At 34.9% G+C, this 19,417-nt stretch overlaps 1 protein-coding gene across 6 annotated transcripts in view; it reads right to left on the minus strand.

Annotated features, from left to right (window-relative positions):
* Positions 1-6,843: 6,843 nt before the first annotated feature.
* SCN2A (sodium voltage-gated channel alpha subunit 2) overlaps positions 6,844-19,417 on the minus strand; it is a 149,231-nt gene continuing 136,657 nt past the window's right edge. For all 6 annotated transcript variants that reach the window (XM_067741688.1, XM_067741685.1, XM_067741684.1 and 3 more), the window contains 4 exons: positions 17,772-17,909; positions 17,302-17,406; positions 12,271-12,541; positions 6,844-10,538 (listed from right to left, as the gene is read on the minus strand). In XM_067741688.1, the coding sequence (XP_067597789.1) occupies positions 9,343-10,538; positions 12,271-12,541; positions 17,302-17,406; positions 17,772-17,909 (1,710 nt within the window). In that variant the 3' untranslated portion in view covers positions 6,844-9,342. The remainder of the gene's footprint in view (positions 10,539-12,270; positions 12,542-17,301; positions 17,407-17,771; positions 17,910-19,417) is intronic.

The raw sequence follows: 19,417 nt of genomic DNA on the forward strand, positions 1-19,417 counted from the left end.
CCACCTAGCCCATGTCTCTGGCCGCGAAGGGGCTTCCTAGTGTGTGGAAATTTTTCCTCCTTCACAGCTACCTCTCAGACGTGCAGGTCCAGTCCCTATTCTTTTGTCTCTATGTTTTCTTTTTTCTTTTGCCCTACCCAGGTACGTGGGGAGTTTCTTGCCTTTTGGGAGGTCTGAGGTCTTCTGCCAGCGTTCAGTAGGTGTTCTGTAGGAGTTGTTCCACATGTAGATGTATTTTTGATGTTCTTGTGGGGAGGAAGGTGATCTCCACGTCTTACTCCTCTGCCATCTTGAAGGTACCCCCCTAATTTATTTTAGAATTTAATAAGTCACAGAAGCATGTGGCAGTTGGTGGGGTAGCTAAAAACAATATAATAACAAAATGTATAAAGTTAAAAAAAATACCAGTAATGAATCCAAAAGAAGTCATCAATTTAAATCCAAATGTATTGTGTGTGTGTGTGTGTGTGTGTGAAAGATTGTTAGATGAGGATTGTCAGACTGGATACAAAATAAAACATCCATATTCAATATTGAATATGAAGTTACAGAAACATTAAAGGTAAAACAATGAAAAAAGATATACCATGCAACCTCCATCTAAGTGAAAGCCACTGTAGATATAGTAATATCAGACAAAGTGAATTTAGGGCAATTACTAGAGATTATTACTAGCAATTATTATGACTATTATTACTAGAAATTAAGGAGCCTATTTCATAATGATAAAAGGGTCTATCTACTACAAAAATGTAGCAATTATAAATTTTAGGTGCTAATAAATATCAAATAACCAAATAAAAATCAAAAGATATATAGCAGAAGTTAACAGGACTTAACAGTGAAACAAACAAATTCATAAATACATTGGGAGATTTTTACATACCCTTTTGGTAAATGATTGAAGAAACAGACAGAAGAAATCAATAAAGATGTATTCTGAATGAGAAGGCCAATAAACTTGATCTTTTAAACATATAAAACACTGCATCTAATAAATAAATAATGCATTTCATTTTCAACTACACATGAAACTTATGTTACATTTGATAGATGCTGAGCTGAAAGGCAATTCCTCTCAAATGTTAAATGGTTAAAATTATTCAGGGTATATTATCTGAATAAACAGAAATTAAATTGGAAGTCAAAACAAATATATCTAGATATTCCTGAAGTATTGGAAATTTAGCAGTACTCTTCTAAACTTCCAATAAGATAAGACGAAATCACAATAGAACTTAGAAAATATTTTTAACTGAATGGTAACAAAATAAAATATAACAAAATTTGTAGATGTTATTAAAGTCATGCTTAGAGAGAAATACATAGCCTAAATGCATTTACTAAAAAAACAATAAAGGCTACAAATCAATTTCAATAATTTAGAAAATAATGGAAAATAAAAATCATAGAAATAGAAGAAAGTAAGTTATAAATATAAATGCAAAAAAAAAAAACCCAATGAAATAAAAAGGATATACAGTAGAAAAGATGTCAAAAGCCAAAAGTTGGTTCTTTGAAAGATTGAATAGTAAGAAGAAAAAAGTCACAAAATACCAATATCAAGAATCAAAAAAGGGTCATTAATACAGATTCTACAGATTTGTAGAAGATAACAAAGTTATAAACAACTTTATGTGAATAAATTTGAAATTTCATTTGAAATGGACAAATTCCTTGAAAAATTTGTTACGGAAACTGAAACAAGAAACAGCAAATCTGAATGGTTCTCTATTAAAGAAAAAAACTAAAAACTTGTACACAAAACCAACTCAGCCCCAGAAGCCTTCACTAGTAAATTATCCAAACAGTTAAGGGAAAATTAATACCAATCTTAATCTCTACCAGAGAACAAAAAGGTGAAAACCTTTTTCATCTTGTTTTAAGAGGTTAGCATAACTTTAAAATCAAAATCTAACCAGTACATTAAAAGAAAGAAAAATTACAAGCCAAACTCTTTCACAAAAATAGATGTAAGAATATGAAACAAAATATGAAAAAAAAGAAACACAGCAATATATGAAATTGATAATGAAAGTGACCAAACTGAATTCAATTCCAGGAAAATAATTAGATCTAACATTCTAAAATCAATGAATGTTATTTACTGCAATATAAAAATAAAGGAGAAAAACACTATGAATACCTAAATATAATACAATAAAAATTTAATAAAATTCAGTATTATAAGTGGTTTTAAAACTTCTTAGAAAATTAGGAACTGAAGAGATCCTCTTTAAGATGATAAAGGATAGCTATTTTAAAAACCTACACCAAACAGCATACTTAACAGTGAATTATTAAAATCTTCCCCATACTCAGATCAAAAGTAAACAAGCTAACCATTATCATCATACCTCTTAAATGTTATAATGGATGTCTAGTCAGTCCAGTAAGGAAAGAAAATGAAAATGATGGTAGAGGAATTGAAAAGAGCAGAAATCAATGGAACAGAAAACTGAAAAACTGTAGAGAAAATCAGTAAACCAAAAGTTAGTATTTTTGAATACATTAATAAAATTGAGGAAATCCCTAGATAAGCTAATCAAGAAAAAGAGATAAATTACAAATTTTCAATATCAGAAATGAAAAAAGGGATATGACTAGAGAGGCCACAGACATTACAAGAATAAAAAGGGAGTGATTTGAATAATTTATGCAGTAAATGCAATAACTTAGATGAGGAAATTCTTAGAAAAATGCAACTTATCAAAATGAAAAAAAAAAAAGGAAAAAATCTCAGTAGCCCCATATCTGTTAAAGAAATTAATATCTTTAAGTTAAAATTTTGCACAAGGAAGATTCAAGTTACAGATGGCTTTACTAGTGAATTCTATCAATATTTAAGTGAGAAATAATTCCACTCTTGCAGAAATTCTTTCAGGAATGAATGAACACTTCCTAACTTGTTTTATGAAGACAGCATTATCCTGATACAAAAAATCTGACAAATTATCCAGAAAAAGCACTAAAAATAAGAGAGAGACATTAAGAGACATGGGAGAAAGATTTAGAAATTTCAACATGTAATCCTCAAAAGTTCCAGATGGAGAGAATAGAAAAGTATGGGATGAGAAAATATTTCTAATGCTAAAATCTAAGAGTTTTCCTGAAATTGTCTTAATTAAAGATACTAATAAATATCTTCAAATTACATTAGCATAAATTCTAAGTCAGATTAATAAAAGTAATTTTATAATGATGCAAAAAAATTAAAAAACATCAAAAATAATTATAATATAAGCTAATGTATTAAAAATGTGGCTGACTAGTCATTTTCAGGAAAAGAAAAACTGAGTGAGTTTGCTATCTACAAACTTTGCTAACAGAATTCCTCATCTATTTCAAGAAGGAAATAGAACACAAAATGAAGAAGTAAGCAAAAGAAGCAAATTTAAAGAAAGAAATGAATTAACATCTAAATAAGTCTAAATAAGCACTGCCGGGCTTCCCTGGTGGCGCAGTGGTTGAGAATCTGCCTGCTAATGCAGGGGACACGGGTTCGAGCCCTGGTCTGGGAGGATCCCACATGCCGCGGAGCAACTAGGCCCGTGAGCCACAACTACTGAGCCTGCGCATCTGGAGCATGTGCTCCACAACAAGAGAGACCGCGATAGTGAGAGGCCCGCGCACCGCGATGAAGAGTGGCCCCCGCTTGCCACAACTAGAGAAAGCCCTCGCACAGAAACGAAGACCCCACACAGCAAAAATAAATAAATTAATTAATAAACTCCTACCCCCAACATCTAAAAAAAAAAAAAAAAAAAAAAGCACTGCCTACATAAATCCACAATAATAATACTGTTTAATTCATTGGGTGCCAGACAAGGTAGAATTAAAATAGTAGACAAAAATAACACAAGTGAGCAATGATATGAAATCAGTCTTGGAACTTCATTGCTCCAGATAAGGGTGCAACTATTGATTATATTTCACTAATTAAGTATACATGTTAAAATTTAAAAGTAATCACTTATAAAAAGAAATAAGGAAGAAGGAAGGAAGGAAGATAATGTGCATCTTCACAATAGTAGAGATGGGGGAAAATGATGATAACAAAATTAATGCAAAAGAGGACAAAGCAAAGAAGGAAGAAACAAAGAAAAAAGCTTGAAAAATAGAAAGCACAAAATAGTGATAAAAATAAAATAAAATACATCTGTACCTAAAATAAATGTAAGTAGATTAAGATAGGCTATTAATAGAAAATATCAAATTGGGTTTTATAAAATAAAAGCTAGGTATATTCTTTTAAAAATATGTACTAAAAAGATAAAAACACAGACACCTTTAAAAAAAAAGAGATGGGAAAATGAGATCTCTGTAAAATATTAGCAAAAAACTGGCAAGTTACCCTTATTACTATCAGCTTAAATAGGTACAGATGTATCTGATTTCACTGCTCATTCTACTGCTTGGAGCAATCAATCACTCCTCATTGCCAACAGAATAAATTCCAGACTCTTTAGCATAACTTTCAAGCTTCTTCACCTTTGGCTACAACCCTCCTTTGGACAGTTAAGTTCATGTTTGATCTCTCAGCTCCTATCATAAAGCTGATATGTAGTAGACACTCAAATATTTATTTAGTTCAGATGAAATAAAAAAACTCACGAGGGACTTCCCTGGTGGCGCAGTGGTTAAGAATCCGCCTGCCAATGCAGGGGACACGGGCTTGAGCCCTGGTCCGGGAAGATCCAACATGCCGCGGAGCACTAATCCCATGCGCCACAACTACTGAAGCCTGTGTGCCTAGGTCCCGTGCTCCACAACAAGAGAAGCCACCACAATGAGAAGCCCGTGCACTGCAACGAAGACTAGCCCCCACTCACCGCAACTAGAGAAAGCCCACGTGCAGCAATGAAGACCCAACGCAGCCATAAATAAATAAATAAATAAAACTCACGATTCATGCAATCATAACATTTACTTGCATAATGTCCTCTTCAACTTTTTCGTAGGTGTTTTTTCTTTTAAAAAAAGAGAGGAGAATCACATTTATATTGTGGATCTGACATATTGACAACTAAGCAAAATTTCTTTCACCCACACCTCTTCCTTCCCTCTTCCCCCACTATTGCTGTACATATTAACAACAAAAGACTTTTTTTTCAGAGGATAATTCATGAAGCACCCCCTCCTATTTCTTATACTCCCTTCCTTTCCTCGACTTTCCCATTTTTCTTCCCTCTTCTTCCTTCTCCTCTCCCTTTTCATCCTCTCCCTTCTTTTTTTCACTCCTCCCCTCTCTTTGTACATTGATCTGTATTATACCCGAGCTTAGGAAAACAAGTGATGATGAGGGCTGCCCAAGATAAGAATGGAAGCCTTTCCTGTTTAGATGTGACTTGACAATGACAAATCGAATGAACGTTTTATATAAGCTGCCTCCCATTGTCCAGATTTAATGGTTCTTACCCAACAGGGTATCTGGAGGACTATTTCTATGAATTCATACTGTTTCCTAAACCACCCCCATATGCACTAGGGATAGTTGGGGTGCCATTTTGTATGTGTGTGTATGTATAATTTGAAGATCTCTAAACTATTCTGATAGAATTCCCTTTCCACCAACTACAGTCCTAGAAAAGAACCCCTGATACAAATGGGTCAATGTCACACTTCAAGATAAACACCTCTTGGGACTTCCCTGGTGGCGCAGTGGGTAAGACTCCACACTCCCAATGCAGGGGGCCTGGGTTTGATCCCTGGTCAGGGAACTAGATCCCACATGCGTGCCACAACTAAGAGTTTGCATGCCACAACTAAGGAACCCGTGAGCTACCACTAAGGAGCCCTGGAGCTGCAACTAAGGAGCCCGCCTGCTACAACTAAGACCTGGCACAACCAAATAAATAAATAAATAAATATTTAACAAAAAAAAAAGCTTAAAAAAAAGATAAACAAAACAAACAAACAAACAAAAAAAAAGATAAACACCTCTCTCCTACTGTATAGCACAGGGAACAATATTCAATATCCTGTGATAAACCATGATGGAAAAGAATATGAAAAAGAATATATATGTATAACTGAGTCACTTTGCTGGCAAAGTGGCAAAAATTAAACACAAGATTGTAAATCAACTATACTTCAACAAAATTAAAAAAAAAGATAAACACCTCTCTCACTGCAAGATAAACACCCCCAAAGCCATCATATTGGGAACTTGTATATGATGACTTATACAATAAAGTGCTGAAGGGAACAGGTGCATTTTCTGCAGAACATTTTTTCATATTGAGCAAGGATACCCTAACTCATTGGTCCTCAACCCTAAGTATAAATCAAAATCAATGGGGAGCCTTAAAAAAATTAGATGCTTAAGTTTCATCCCCAGAGATATGAATTCAATTGGTCTGCTTTTGGTTCAAACATTGGCATTTATTAAATCTTCTCAGGTATTTCTAATAGGTAATCAGAACTCAAAAACATTTCAAACTTCTCATAATTAAATGGAAAAACCAAATCTGTGTCATTTGGGGAATTTTGTTTATATATTATAAAGAGTGAGATCTAAGCTCACTTGGAATTTTTGCTTCCAAAATTATAGAAATGAATATGAAGATATTATATGAACTTTTTCTAGTGCAGCAGATTATTAGGGGCCTAAGTGTACAGATCTGTTGTCTACAGACTATAATAAGCAAGAGATTTGGTGAACAGAAAAGAAAAAATGAGAATATCCTTAATGAAAAATACTGAGAGCCCAAGGAAGTGATGGAAAATTATATAGAAAGTACATCAAGAATACATAGGGAAGGAACCAAAATGGAAAAGAGAATAATAAAACAAAACAAAGCAGTAGGTAGACGGGAAGGAGAAAGGATGCACAACTTAAAATGCTAGTCAATCTTTTATTAATTTTTGTAATTTTCCACTACTGTATCCAATACCATATCTAGGTTTTGGGCCAATATTAAAACTAGATATCCAGTACACTCTTCTTAATTAATTTCCATTAAACGAAAAAATTTAAAGATGAATTATTATATTCAATGTGTATTTTTACATTTTTTCTGACAGATCATTTTACATGATAGAAATTTACCTTTAAATGGCATTTCAAAGATAGAAACAACGACAGAACAATTAAATACAAAAACAAAAGCAAAAACTTTATTCTTTTGGCTTGATTGTAATGTGGTTTACCGTTCTTTATGGTAATAGCATTTTCCTGCATGCATTTCACCAACATACTACAAGTCAATAGCCTTAGTGTAAAGAATCTACATTTAATGTTGCTTGTGAAAGAAACACAAAGTGTTTTGCTGTAACTGGTAATATAATTTCACTTATATAATTTTTGTTGAAAAGAAAAGCTTGGATCTCATATCATATCTGATAAAGTTCTAATGCCATATGGGTCAGTAAGAATAAGATCTACCTGTGTGAACAAACACTGGAAAAGACTGATGATTTACTGAATAAAAAGACTAGGTGGAAACATCTGATTCAAGCGATGCCAAGAATATCAACTGATCGTTCCTTAAGCCTCTTTTGATAATAAGGCATCACTATTTGAAAGCAAATAAATGCTGAACTCAGTCTGAGATTTGTTTCACATTGAAATGTGTGCAAAGTTTACTGTACTAATAAAAAAAAAGCAGGAACCTACACTGCATGTTAGTCTTTGTTTCTTATTTTGTGAAGTGCTTTAATTTAAAAGTGCTAGGAACAGAAACTAACAGTAGTGACTGTGACATCAACCTGAAGATACTTTTAATTTCTCATTTTATGTACAAAAAGCTGAAAAATAAAATAAAATGAACTTTGTACAGTATTTATATTTTCTTAGAAAACTCTAACCATATATTTTCAACAGAATTAAGCAGCTTGCAACATGTTTGTACATCGGGCTTTTTACCATAGAGTATTCAATTAAGACTGGAAGGATAAAAACCAAGAAGCTCTTTATTGTTTGCTGCAACCTATTGCTTAATGACACGAAGAATGAGGTCTTGATAGAGCAATTTGCTTCACTTTACCACTGACATATATGGCTTCCCATATCAGACTTTTGAACAGTGGAAGGAATAAGATGCAGCAGCAGAGGCAAGATAAACATGCAGCAGTGACAGCTTCAAACTATAATGGAACCAATTACATCATATTACCTGTTGAAAGCTTGCAAACTATACTTACTGTGGTACATATTTGATGCAATAAATACTGTGCTTAAGTCATCATTTTTGTTTGCTCAAACATGCACCACTGGGTAAAATTACTATTTACAAAGCAGACTTTTATTTTTTAAATTGACATGTACTATGTCAACCTTACCAAGAGCAGAAGATGGCTAAACAATACTGCAGGAAAAAGCAGAATCAACTTTATAAAGTGATGGGAGGGGATGCTTTTTGGTCAATTCAGGTTTTAGAAAGGACTGATAGGATATTTTTTATTTTATGCCAAAGGACACTTATCAAAAATGTTAAAGTCATGCTGCCAGGACTCTGAATGACTATGTAATGGAGTGTGTGTGTGTGTGTGTGTGTGTGTGTGTGTGTGTGGTGTGTGTATACATATATATGTATATACACGCACATATACATATATACATATATACAGGTACATGTAATGGATTATGAAAAAATAAAACAACTTTTTAATGCTTGTGAATTCTATGAAACATTTACAGGCACAGTAAAATTTTTCTGGATGAGACACCTTAAAAACATGAATAGCTATTTAAGCACCTCAAAAATCTGAAAACATCCTGACACAAGAAGTAAACTCTTTCCTTTTGTGATGTGATTTCTTTTCATGTGAGAATGAGAAGTGCAGCATGCCTTCATTTAAAATATATCCAGTTATACAGTAGAGAAACATAGAATTTCTTACCTTTACTCCCTCTCCCCAAACATAAACCCATTTACAAAAATAGTCACATATACTAGTAAACAACCTGTGAATTAAAAAGAAAGTGATAAATTCACAGCATACATTTCATAAAAATATGGCAGGTGTGGCAGTTAGAACATAAACAGTGGTGACAATTACTGTTATCAAGTGTCACGTGTTGAATTTACATAAAAATTTAACTTCCCTCCCCCCTTTAAATTGGTTCCTAGAGTCTGAGTAGCCATTACTCTCTGCTCTTCAGCAGTGTCAGCTGGTTGTGAACACAGAAACCTCCTGTCGATGTTGTTTCTCTGGTTTGTTGAGTCTCAGTTTGCTGACCAGAGGCCCCTGTCTTGTTATAGGCACTGACCTTAAGTATACAGTTGTAAAAACAGTCAGTTTGGCATTGACCTCCTGTGGGAGTCCTGTTGACACAAACACATCACCATCACAGGCTGTAAACAATTGATCACAAAATGGAATATTTTTTGTTTCTTTTTACTTTTTACTTTCCCTGATATCTTTCCCTTTGTCTTCCTTTTCTGATTTGTCTTTTTCAAATTTTTCTTTTTCTGGTTTTGTCACACTGTCATAGGAAGGTGGAGACGTGGTAGAAGGTGTCACATCGGTTTTCTCTGGAGTTGAATTCTCATTTAGTTTATCAGTGAGGATATCTTCTTTGATGGGTGTCCCATCACCTTCTTTACCTTTGTCCTTCTTATATATACATGAAACTTTTTTAACTTTTTGCTTCAAGAGGTAGCGTCTATAAGCCCTCTGGATAACAATAGCAGACACCTCCTCTTGTTTGCGTTTCAAAGTGGTTGTAATGGGCTCATAGGAGACTTTGGAGGGGTTCGATGCCATGAATCTCTCTTCCATCTGTATTCGAAGGGCATCCATCTCTCCACTCTCACCCAAAACACGCTTTGTAAAGGCAAATAAAATGTCGAGGCAGTGGATCCTGTCCCCACTGACCATGGGCAGATCCATGGCAATGAGCTGGACTTTGTTTGGTTTTGCTATGAGAAGAGGAGGATCCAGGGCAGCCGCAAAATCAGAGAGCTTGGAGAACTCTATGAACTGGGTGGCATCAGGATCAAACTTCTCCCAAACCTCATAGAACATCTCAAAGTCATCCTCACTCAGGGGCTCTGCACTTTCTTCAGTAGCAACACTGAAGTTCTCCAGGATGACAGCGATGTACATGTTCACCACGACCAGAAATGATATGATGATGTAACTGACAAAAAAGAAGATCCCCACAGATGGGTTCCCACAATCTCCCTTAACTGAGCTGCCAGGGTGATCTTTTTCAGGGTCACAGTCTGGAGGTCCACTATTAAGAATAGGTGCTAGCAATCCATCCCAGCCAGCAGAGGTGGTAATCTGGAACAGGCAGATCATGCTGTTGCCAAAGGTCTCGAAGTTGAACATGTCATCAATTCCAACCTCCCTCTTAACATAGGCGAAGTTGGACATCCCAAAGATGGCGTAGATGAACATGACCAGGAAGAGCAGGAGGCCGATGTTAAACAACGCAGGAAGGGACATCATCAAAGCAAAGAGCAGCGTGCGGATCCCCTTGGCCCCTTTGATCAGACGCAGGATTCGGCCAATCCTGGCAAGACGGATCACTCGGAACAGGGTAGGGGACACAAAATATTTCTCTATCAGCTCAGCCAGAAACATACCTATGGAAAGCCAAGATAAAACAAAAATAAGGTTATACTTAATGGCAGTAAATGAAAATTTACATTTCTAAGATAAGCACTAACTAGTTTTACAAAATGTGGACATGAGAATTAGGTATACACATACACACTTACATACACACAATCTGTAATATTTGTTTAGCAAAATGAAACTGGTATGTTTAGTGTTATAACATTAACACCTTTATACTAACTGAAGGTACTAATGGTCATTTTTTCTGGTTCAAGAAAAGCATCCATAAAGGACACAATGTATATGGCAGCCAAGCACAGAAATTTATGTTTCTTTTTTTTTTTTTTTTTTTTTGCGGTACGCGGGCCTCTCACTGTTGTGGCCTCTCCCGTTGCGGAGTACAGGCTCCGGACGCGCAGGCTCAGCGGCCATGGCTCACGGGCCTAGCCGCTCTGCAGCATTTGGGATCTTCCTGAACCGGGGCACGAACCCGTGTCCCCTGCATCGGCAGGCGGACTCTCAACCACTGCACCACCAGGGAAGCCCAAGAAATTTATGTTTCTTAAATACTAGTTCTAGTGTTTGCATAAGATTTAATGGATAAAGCATATGATTTTTGGATCAGGAATATGAGAGTTCTTATTCTTCTGAGATGGTTTTGATCCATCTTATTTGGGAGGCGGCAGCACAACGTACTGGAGACAATCCAGGCTTTCAAGACAGACATACTTGGGACTGAATCCTGGCAATGATTTTATGCATTGCTAAATGATGATAATAGCTACTTTTGTTGTCGTCGTTAGGCTTAACATTTACTAAGTCTTTTCTTTGTGCTAGGCACAGTGCTAAGTGCATTTACTTTCATAATCTCATTTAATCTTCATAACACCACTTCACAAAAATGTTCCTTGGAAAACTAAGGATTGGAAAGGTGAGGTACTTGCCATAGGTCACAGAGCTGGTAAGTAGTGAAAATAGGGAAGCGCTCGGTCAGGTCTGTATGACCCAGGAGTCTCATCCCTTAATCACTGTATTATCCTGCATACCACAGTCGTCAGGATCAAATGGAATGCTACCTTGTCTTTCTATTTAACCAGCAGAAGTGTATAAATAGTGGAATACTATTTGTCTCTCTATGTATATGTTCTCTTTCCTCAAACAAGCAGAACCTTACTTCTAGCACCTGATTTAATGTCCTACACACAAACACTTAATATGTATTGATGAAATGAATTTGCTTTGAATTTTTGAACAAAATATGTACTTGTGAAAAAGAATATTACACACCATAGAAAACTATCTGAACCCAAAGATAACATGAAGCTTGTATGAGTGTGAATATATATAAACACTCAACATGATATTCCAATTATCAAGGACAATTATTTATGGACTATTTGACTACTTGTAAGGATTTATATGTGTACGTGTGTGTGAATTGTTTATTCAAAACAATACTTGTCTATACTACAGGAGTATGACTGAGGACAGGAGTATTATGCTAAAGTTGCAGTTATTTTCTTCTGAAATGAGACAAGATGATAAATGAAACCTGCAGAATATAAATTCCTTTTTTTATACATCATTTCATACACACCATGCAATTAGAGAAATGACAAGCTGAAAATGGACTAATAATTAGACTTTTATTTGAAATTTCGGGGTGAATGAGTAAGATTAGCGAAAAAAACTTTAAAGCTTTAAAACACAAATTTTCACCACTAATTTCCTTAACTGAGTAAAAGCAGCTCTTCTTACCTACAATGGAGAGAATGACCACCACAAAATCAAAAATATTCCATCCAATGGTGAAATAGTAATAACGAAGAGAGATTAGTTTCAGCACACATTCTCCAGTGAACAGAACAATAAACACCAGATTAATCCAGTACAGAATGTTTGTCATTTCTTGACTCTGGTCATCAGTTTCTACCATCATGGTGACCATGTTGAGGCAGATGAGGATCATGATGCTGATATCAAAGACTTGTTTGGTTACAAAATCAAAGACCATCCCTTGAAATTTGTTCTGAAACAAAGAGTATGTAAAGTTCACTTAGAAACTGAAAAAAAAAAAATCAAGTTCAACTTATCTGATTTTAATATAGCAATATGAAAATGTAGCTTTTATTAAAAAACACTACATTTGTTTTACACTTGGAAGAAAATGTGTATATTGGAATATCCAGCTCTTTCCAAATGTATTTGTTTTATTTATACTGTTCATGATACCAGATTTTATAAACTGATTTTATGTTAAGAACCACCTGTTAAGTTCTCAGTGCCCAGAACATCACCATGTGTACGATGGACAGTTAGTAAATATTTGCCACTATTATGAGTCTTTGTTATTGCCTGTGTTGGGGGTGAGCATCAAAATTAACTTTGAAGAACTAATGAATAAGTACTTCTCTTGCTTTTCCTGTCATTTCCCCCCCTAGCTTCTCCCTTTATATACCCCCCAACCCCCGGCAAAGCCAAAGCGTCTTAAATTCTACCTTAATTCTACCTCAAGGTTCAGTTGAGAAGATGTTTCTAGAATTATAGTTCAAGAAAAAGGACATTAGTGGAATAGTTGGTGAAATCCAGTTAAATTCTACATTTTATTTTATGGTATTACAGCAAGATTAATTTCTTAGTTTTGCTAACCAATCTATGGTTATGTAAGAGGTTAAAATAAAGGAAAGTAGGGTGAGGATTTTGTGAGGTAACTCTTCTATAAGAATAAATTATCTTTAAAAAATTACAGTTCACAATTCAAATGTTCAAACTCTGCCCTATTCAATTTGGACCTTATTCCAAGCACTAACTGGCCTTACGTCTTGTTTATGAAATTAAGTCCTCATCTTGTAAACCAATTAAGCCCATTGGACCCTATTTTCTTCCTTTTTGCCCCTATCTGCTTGGTATTGAGGCACTCTAGAGCTTGGGCCTTGGCTTACCTCTGCTAGGTTGTCCTCTACCTTCTCAACTAGAACTACAGACGTTCTGCTACCTCTACGCTCATAGTCTGCTTTCCCAGATCGACACATTTATTGGTCTGGATTCTCTATGTTAGTGTTTTGTCCTCTCCCTAGTGGAAGCATCCATTACTCCCTATTGAAATTCTGGGACATCAAACACCACCTGTTTGTTATATTTTGCTATTTTCTCTGAATACATATTTAGCCTGCTGGGTTGGACTTACATTGTTTCAGCTGGGTCTGTCCTTCTAGGGCCTTCTTCAACCTAATAAATGCATCTAATTCCAGTTCTAAACACTTCATTCTTAGCTCTTGTGTACTGAAGTTTACTTTTCCAAGGCTAGTTATGGTCCCCTTATTTCTACCCTTCTGATACTTCCTACCACTCTTGTACCATATCATTTTATCTTGTTTATCTGTCTCCTCTGTCCTAACACCTCTGTCAAGGGATATTATCAGACAGCCCTTCTCAGTCTGGTGAATCCTAACTCAGTTTTAAGTTTTAAGCACTCTGTGATCTCAGAAAACTTTGTGCTTACATTTGTCATAAAAGTGATGACATTTTATGACATCAATTGCTCTTATTTAATTAAAACCTTTTTCTCTTCCACAGATATAGCACCTACAGTGTAGTAGATTCAAAATTGCATAAAATCAGAAACTTGGTGTTTATTTTCATATCAGCATGATCAATAAAAAGCTCCTTAGATTCCCTGTCCATTTAGTTTTCCAGTGGATTACCTCAACATACAACTCCAATTCCCAGTTATAGATCACTGTCTCCAATTTAAATCCCAGAATATGCTGGAGGAAGCTATATAACCTTGGAGGCCTTGTTCACCAAAGATTTATGTTCTCTCACTTTACCTTGGCCCTTGACAATGATTAGCAATCCTTTGTCCCTCACTTGGTCCCAGGATAATTTCAAACTTCTCAGAAATTTCCCATTCTCTTGCCCTCTATTCTTCTTTTTTGAGAACACCAAAGTCAACTGGTGTAAAGAAACTCTTCTACTTCCTTTTTCATTTCATATTATCTTGTCTCCCACACCTATCTTTTTTATATATTACTCCAAATTCATTGGAGGACTCAGTCCCTTTTGCTCTCTAACCTAGACTACACTGTTCTTGAGCCACATCCTGCGCAACTTTATTCTATATTTATTCCCTTTCTCTTCAATCTCTTCTTCTTCAGAACTCCTGCTTTGCTCTGCACCTAATCTCTCAATCTTTAGAAACTTTATTTTACTACTTCTTCTAAACATTCATTCTCTTTCAGACTCCCTTTTTGATTGTAAAATTCTGTAAACTAGCATCCCCAATTTTTTCTCCATTCATGTCCCTACTTCATATTCTGCGTGACACCATTATTCATCCAGTTGTGTGAGGCAGAAACTCATAAGTCATCTTTGTTGCTTCCTTCTTCACCTTTCATATTCAATTAATAAACCTTTTAATTTCATTCCTGTGATAGCTTACAAATCCATCCATTTTATTCTTCTCCACACCACTCTACCTATCCTCTCTGAAATAGTTCCAAAACAAGTCTACAATGCACATACTGCCTCTGTCAGTGCTGGTTGAGTGATATTCACAAAACCCAAACGGACCAGGTCCCCTTCAATGACTTCCCATTGCTCTAAGGACAAAGACTACTCTTGAACATGGCCTATGAAGCCCAGAAAAGTGTGGACCATCCTAACCTCTTCATTCTCCCCATGTCCCAAATGAACCCCCACCCTCTGCACTCCAATTCACTGGCTTTCCTACCTCAGGGCCTTCACATATACATTCCTCTTCTCTTCCCACATTGCCTACTGACGCTTCCTCATTCTCCATGCCTCAGTTCATGCTTCAGTGAAGCCTTCCCTAACTTCCCTGATTCATCAGTCCCCTCTTTCTTATCAGCTCTCATAGCCAAATGGATCTTTCCTTCTTGGATATTTCTATATTTGTTGGGGTGACTATTTGATTACCAAATAGACTCTTTATTGCTCAATATTTAAATCCAAATGTTTAGCATAGTACATTGTTAATGAATGACTGAAAGGATGGATTTTACCAAATCATTTCTTAATTTGCCAAATTGTTGCCAATAATAGTCTAGTTAAGTGCACTGATCGTTTCCTGTGCATCCCTGTCCCTGTCTAGGTAAACCTATGTCATTTGATGTAATTAAACAGCCATTTAAAAATTTCTTTCTCAATCATTTATCTACATATATATGTTGCCTATTGATAAATCTCACTCCTTCACTGATTTACCTTTTCCTATAATGGTGAAGTGCCCAAGGCTTCATGCTCAGAACTTTTTGGGTCTTTTTTTTAAAATATATATTCTAATTATCTTTCAAAAATGAATCTAAGCTTCAGAGCTCAACTGAATTATGTCTGACAATAACAACTCTAAAATCTTTGTCTCATATTCATAAGACCTAATTTTTCCAAATGCCTTTATAAGACTTTATGTTAGTGCAATCAGTAATTTCACAAAACATTAACTGTTTTACATTTTTCATTATCTACATAATGAAATGTAGATAATAATAATCCTCCCTCTTTTCCTATATTTTATAGCTGCCTCATCCCACTGAGTCTTCTTGTTGGCTCATTTATTTCCTATGTTCCAGTCCTACTGGCATGACCCCATATTGTGGACTCATCTTCTTGTCCAAGGCCCAGCACTATTTTGTCTCTAACATCTTCTCACGCCAGTCTCTAAAATTCTTTTTCTTCACATTACTATGCTGTTCACTTAACTATATTATATTTTCATTTGGCTTAATTAAGATCGATTTCTTCAGACTCATAGTGGTAACCTTGACTCATTTAACCCAGAAAACCTTGTGTTTACTACTCACTATTTCAAATATATCACTATTCTCCACTGCAATATTTATTTCCATGGCTTTGGAGTATATGTTTTTTTATATAGGGCATTACTCTGCTTTACTCCCCATCCATTCAAGTCGTATTATTTCTCAAAGAGTAGGCTCAAATTGTCCATTCCTAATGTTTTGTCCAATATAACTATCCACTTTCTTTGAGCTTTTGGCTAACTTACAAACAAAACATGGGCATGGCCAGTTTTAGCTTGGCCAGTTTTACATCGTCACTAATGGAGTCATAGAGTCATGATTCCTTGGGAACACTGGATTGCCTTGTACCATGTATACCTTGGGGGAGGACTTCTGAAACATAGAAAAACTCAGGAACTCTCCTGACAACAATTCCTTGAAGCAACCAAACAGAACCAGTAGCCATTGGCAAATATACAATTGGAATAGCCATGAAAAGTCTTAAAGAATGATGTCATCTGATTTAGGGGCAAGATGCTAGGAGGAAATAGATTTTTCTTAAAAACCAGGAAAAAACAAGAACTGTGACTTTTTCCATTAATAATTCCATTCAATCTGCAAAGTTGGACAGAATATGGGGCATATCCAAGAGGTACCAGTTATCCCAATTGGTCCCCACTGCACTCTGAGAACGTTCAATATTCCCACACTATGTATATATGAATATGTTTTCTTCTCTGCATTATTAGAAGCTCCTCAATGACATCAATCCTATGGAATAATATTGGCATATAAGTCTGAACATTATTATTAATATGTATTTTATGTCTGTATATAAAATATATTACATAATTTCTACATAGTATGTATATATAAATTACAAATACTTAGGCTATTTAGGCTAGCTAGTCACATTGCTAAGGCAAAAACTTTGTTTTGCAAATGCACAAAAATTAGTATCTAGCAATTTGGGCTGTAAAAGTGATAGATAGCATAGCTTTTATTGATGATGAAAGTATGTTATTCTTACAGCAGGTCGAGGTATGGGCTTTTGTGGTTTCTTTGAACCCAGTTTTTTCATTGCATTGTAGTATTTCTTCTGTTCTTCTGTCATAAAAATGTCTTGACCTCCAAAGTAAAGAAATGAAAGAAAAACTTGTAAAAATCACGTTCTTTGCTAGCTACAAAATTCATCTTAGTAATTGTGTGAAAAATGGCTCCACATTCTATTCTAATGCTACTAATTAATATATGTATTTTAGAGATGCATATATTCAATGCATAAATTATGCCATATTAGTCAGATTTCTATACTGGAAATATCAGTACATGCTATCTGAATTATCAATCACTTAAAAACTCATAGATGATTAAGTCTCTCAAAACAATTTCTGAATTTTATATTCTTTCTTTTTGTTGACTGCATTTGGAGCCAAAAGGAAACGGTGTGATATGTTTAGTTCACATTTTAGAACAAAGATGAAGTTTTAGTATACTTATCTTCTTTTTCTGTTGGTTGAAGTTATCTATGATGACACCAATGAAAAGATTCAGAGTAAAGAATGAACCAAAAATAATAAAGATGACAAAATAAAGATACATGTACAGATTGTCTTCATACTTGGGTTGTAATTCTACCTACAAAATATGAAAAATGATAACTATTAGACCTACTCCATGTTTCATAAAAAGACATCAGTGAATTTTTGATTCTCAAAGCATGTCTCTATCACTGGAAATTTAAAAAAATTAAACAGATTTTATGAAACATCAAATCTAACACCTATTGAAGAGTCTCTAATAAGGTTCACTGACTTGAGAAAATGAAACAACTCATAGAAAAGTCTGAATAATTAAAATTAATTTCACCCAATAAATGCCTAGATTATGAATGCACTTGCAATGCAGTTTCAAGACCCCAATGGGGCATGCAAAGTGAGGATTTCCTCTTCCTACAGAAGAGGTGTTGTAGTCACACTGTTCTATGTTAAAAACTTTCAAATTTTACCCTCTCTGACTCAGCTTCTTCATCTGTAAAATGGAAAAATATAGAGCCTACTCCTCATATGGTAGTTGGGAAGGTTAAATGTTACTATTGTATATGAGAGGTGTTAGAACAGCACCTGGTCAATAGTAAAAGGTTAAGAGTAAAGGTTTGATTTCTAGTACATATTTCTGTTGATAGACTAGAATTATTACTGTACGTGTGGACATAGGTACATCAGTAGGATCTTTCCATTCTGAAAATGAGTCTATTGATTCATCCTATTCTGCAGGCCTTAGGCATTGTTTTTGTAACAATGATGCCCTCTCTCATCCAGCACAGTTCTGATGAAAAAAGTATGATGGCTGGTTTAAGCTTTGGCTGTAATCTGTAGTTCAGGTCTCACAGGACATTGTTCTAACCAACTCAGTTAACTAGTCACAGGTGACAATGAATGCAGGTAATGACACATTGTGTCATGAAATCAATTTAGAGGGTAATGGCCAACATGGAATTTTTTTTTCTAATGAAATAGGGTAAAATAGAAAATATTGGAAATATTGTAAAACTGCCTATTCTTTGATAAGACTTCTATTTTATTTATGCATGTGTGTAGTGGACAGTGATATAAAATATTTTAAAATGTCTTAAAATTAAATGCTATGTAAACACAAAAGTGCACAGTACATAAGTGTTAGATGTAATAAACTCTTTTAAAGTGAACTTTACAACCCAAGATGTCAGAAACCCTTGGTATATCCTTCCCAAACATAAATTCTACCATCCCTGCTAAAGGTAATCATTATCCTGACTTTTACAGTAATTATTTCCTTGCTTTTTCTCTAGAGTTAGAACCTAAGTATGCATTCTTGAACAATAAGGTTAGTTGTGTCTACATTTTGTCTAGTAGACACATTTGTTATAACAGTTACATTTTAAGATTCATCTGCATTATGTATACTGGATTCATATATCATTTTCAATACTGTTTAATATTCAATATTTGCCTATTTCTACTACTTTTGAGTTGTTTCCAGTTTTTCACTAATGAAAAAAAGTTATGCTCATTCTTATACATAGATTCTCCTATATATGTACATAAGTTTCTATAGAATATATTGCTAAAAATGGAATTGTGGGGTTAAAGAATATCTTGAACTTT

This window comes from Pseudorca crassidens, chromosome 6 (assembly GCF_039906515.1).
Source record: "Pseudorca crassidens isolate mPseCra1 chromosome 6, mPseCra1.hap1, whole genome shotgun sequence".
NCBI classification, from domain to species: Eukaryota; Metazoa; Chordata; class Mammalia; order Artiodactyla; family Delphinidae; genus Pseudorca; species Pseudorca crassidens.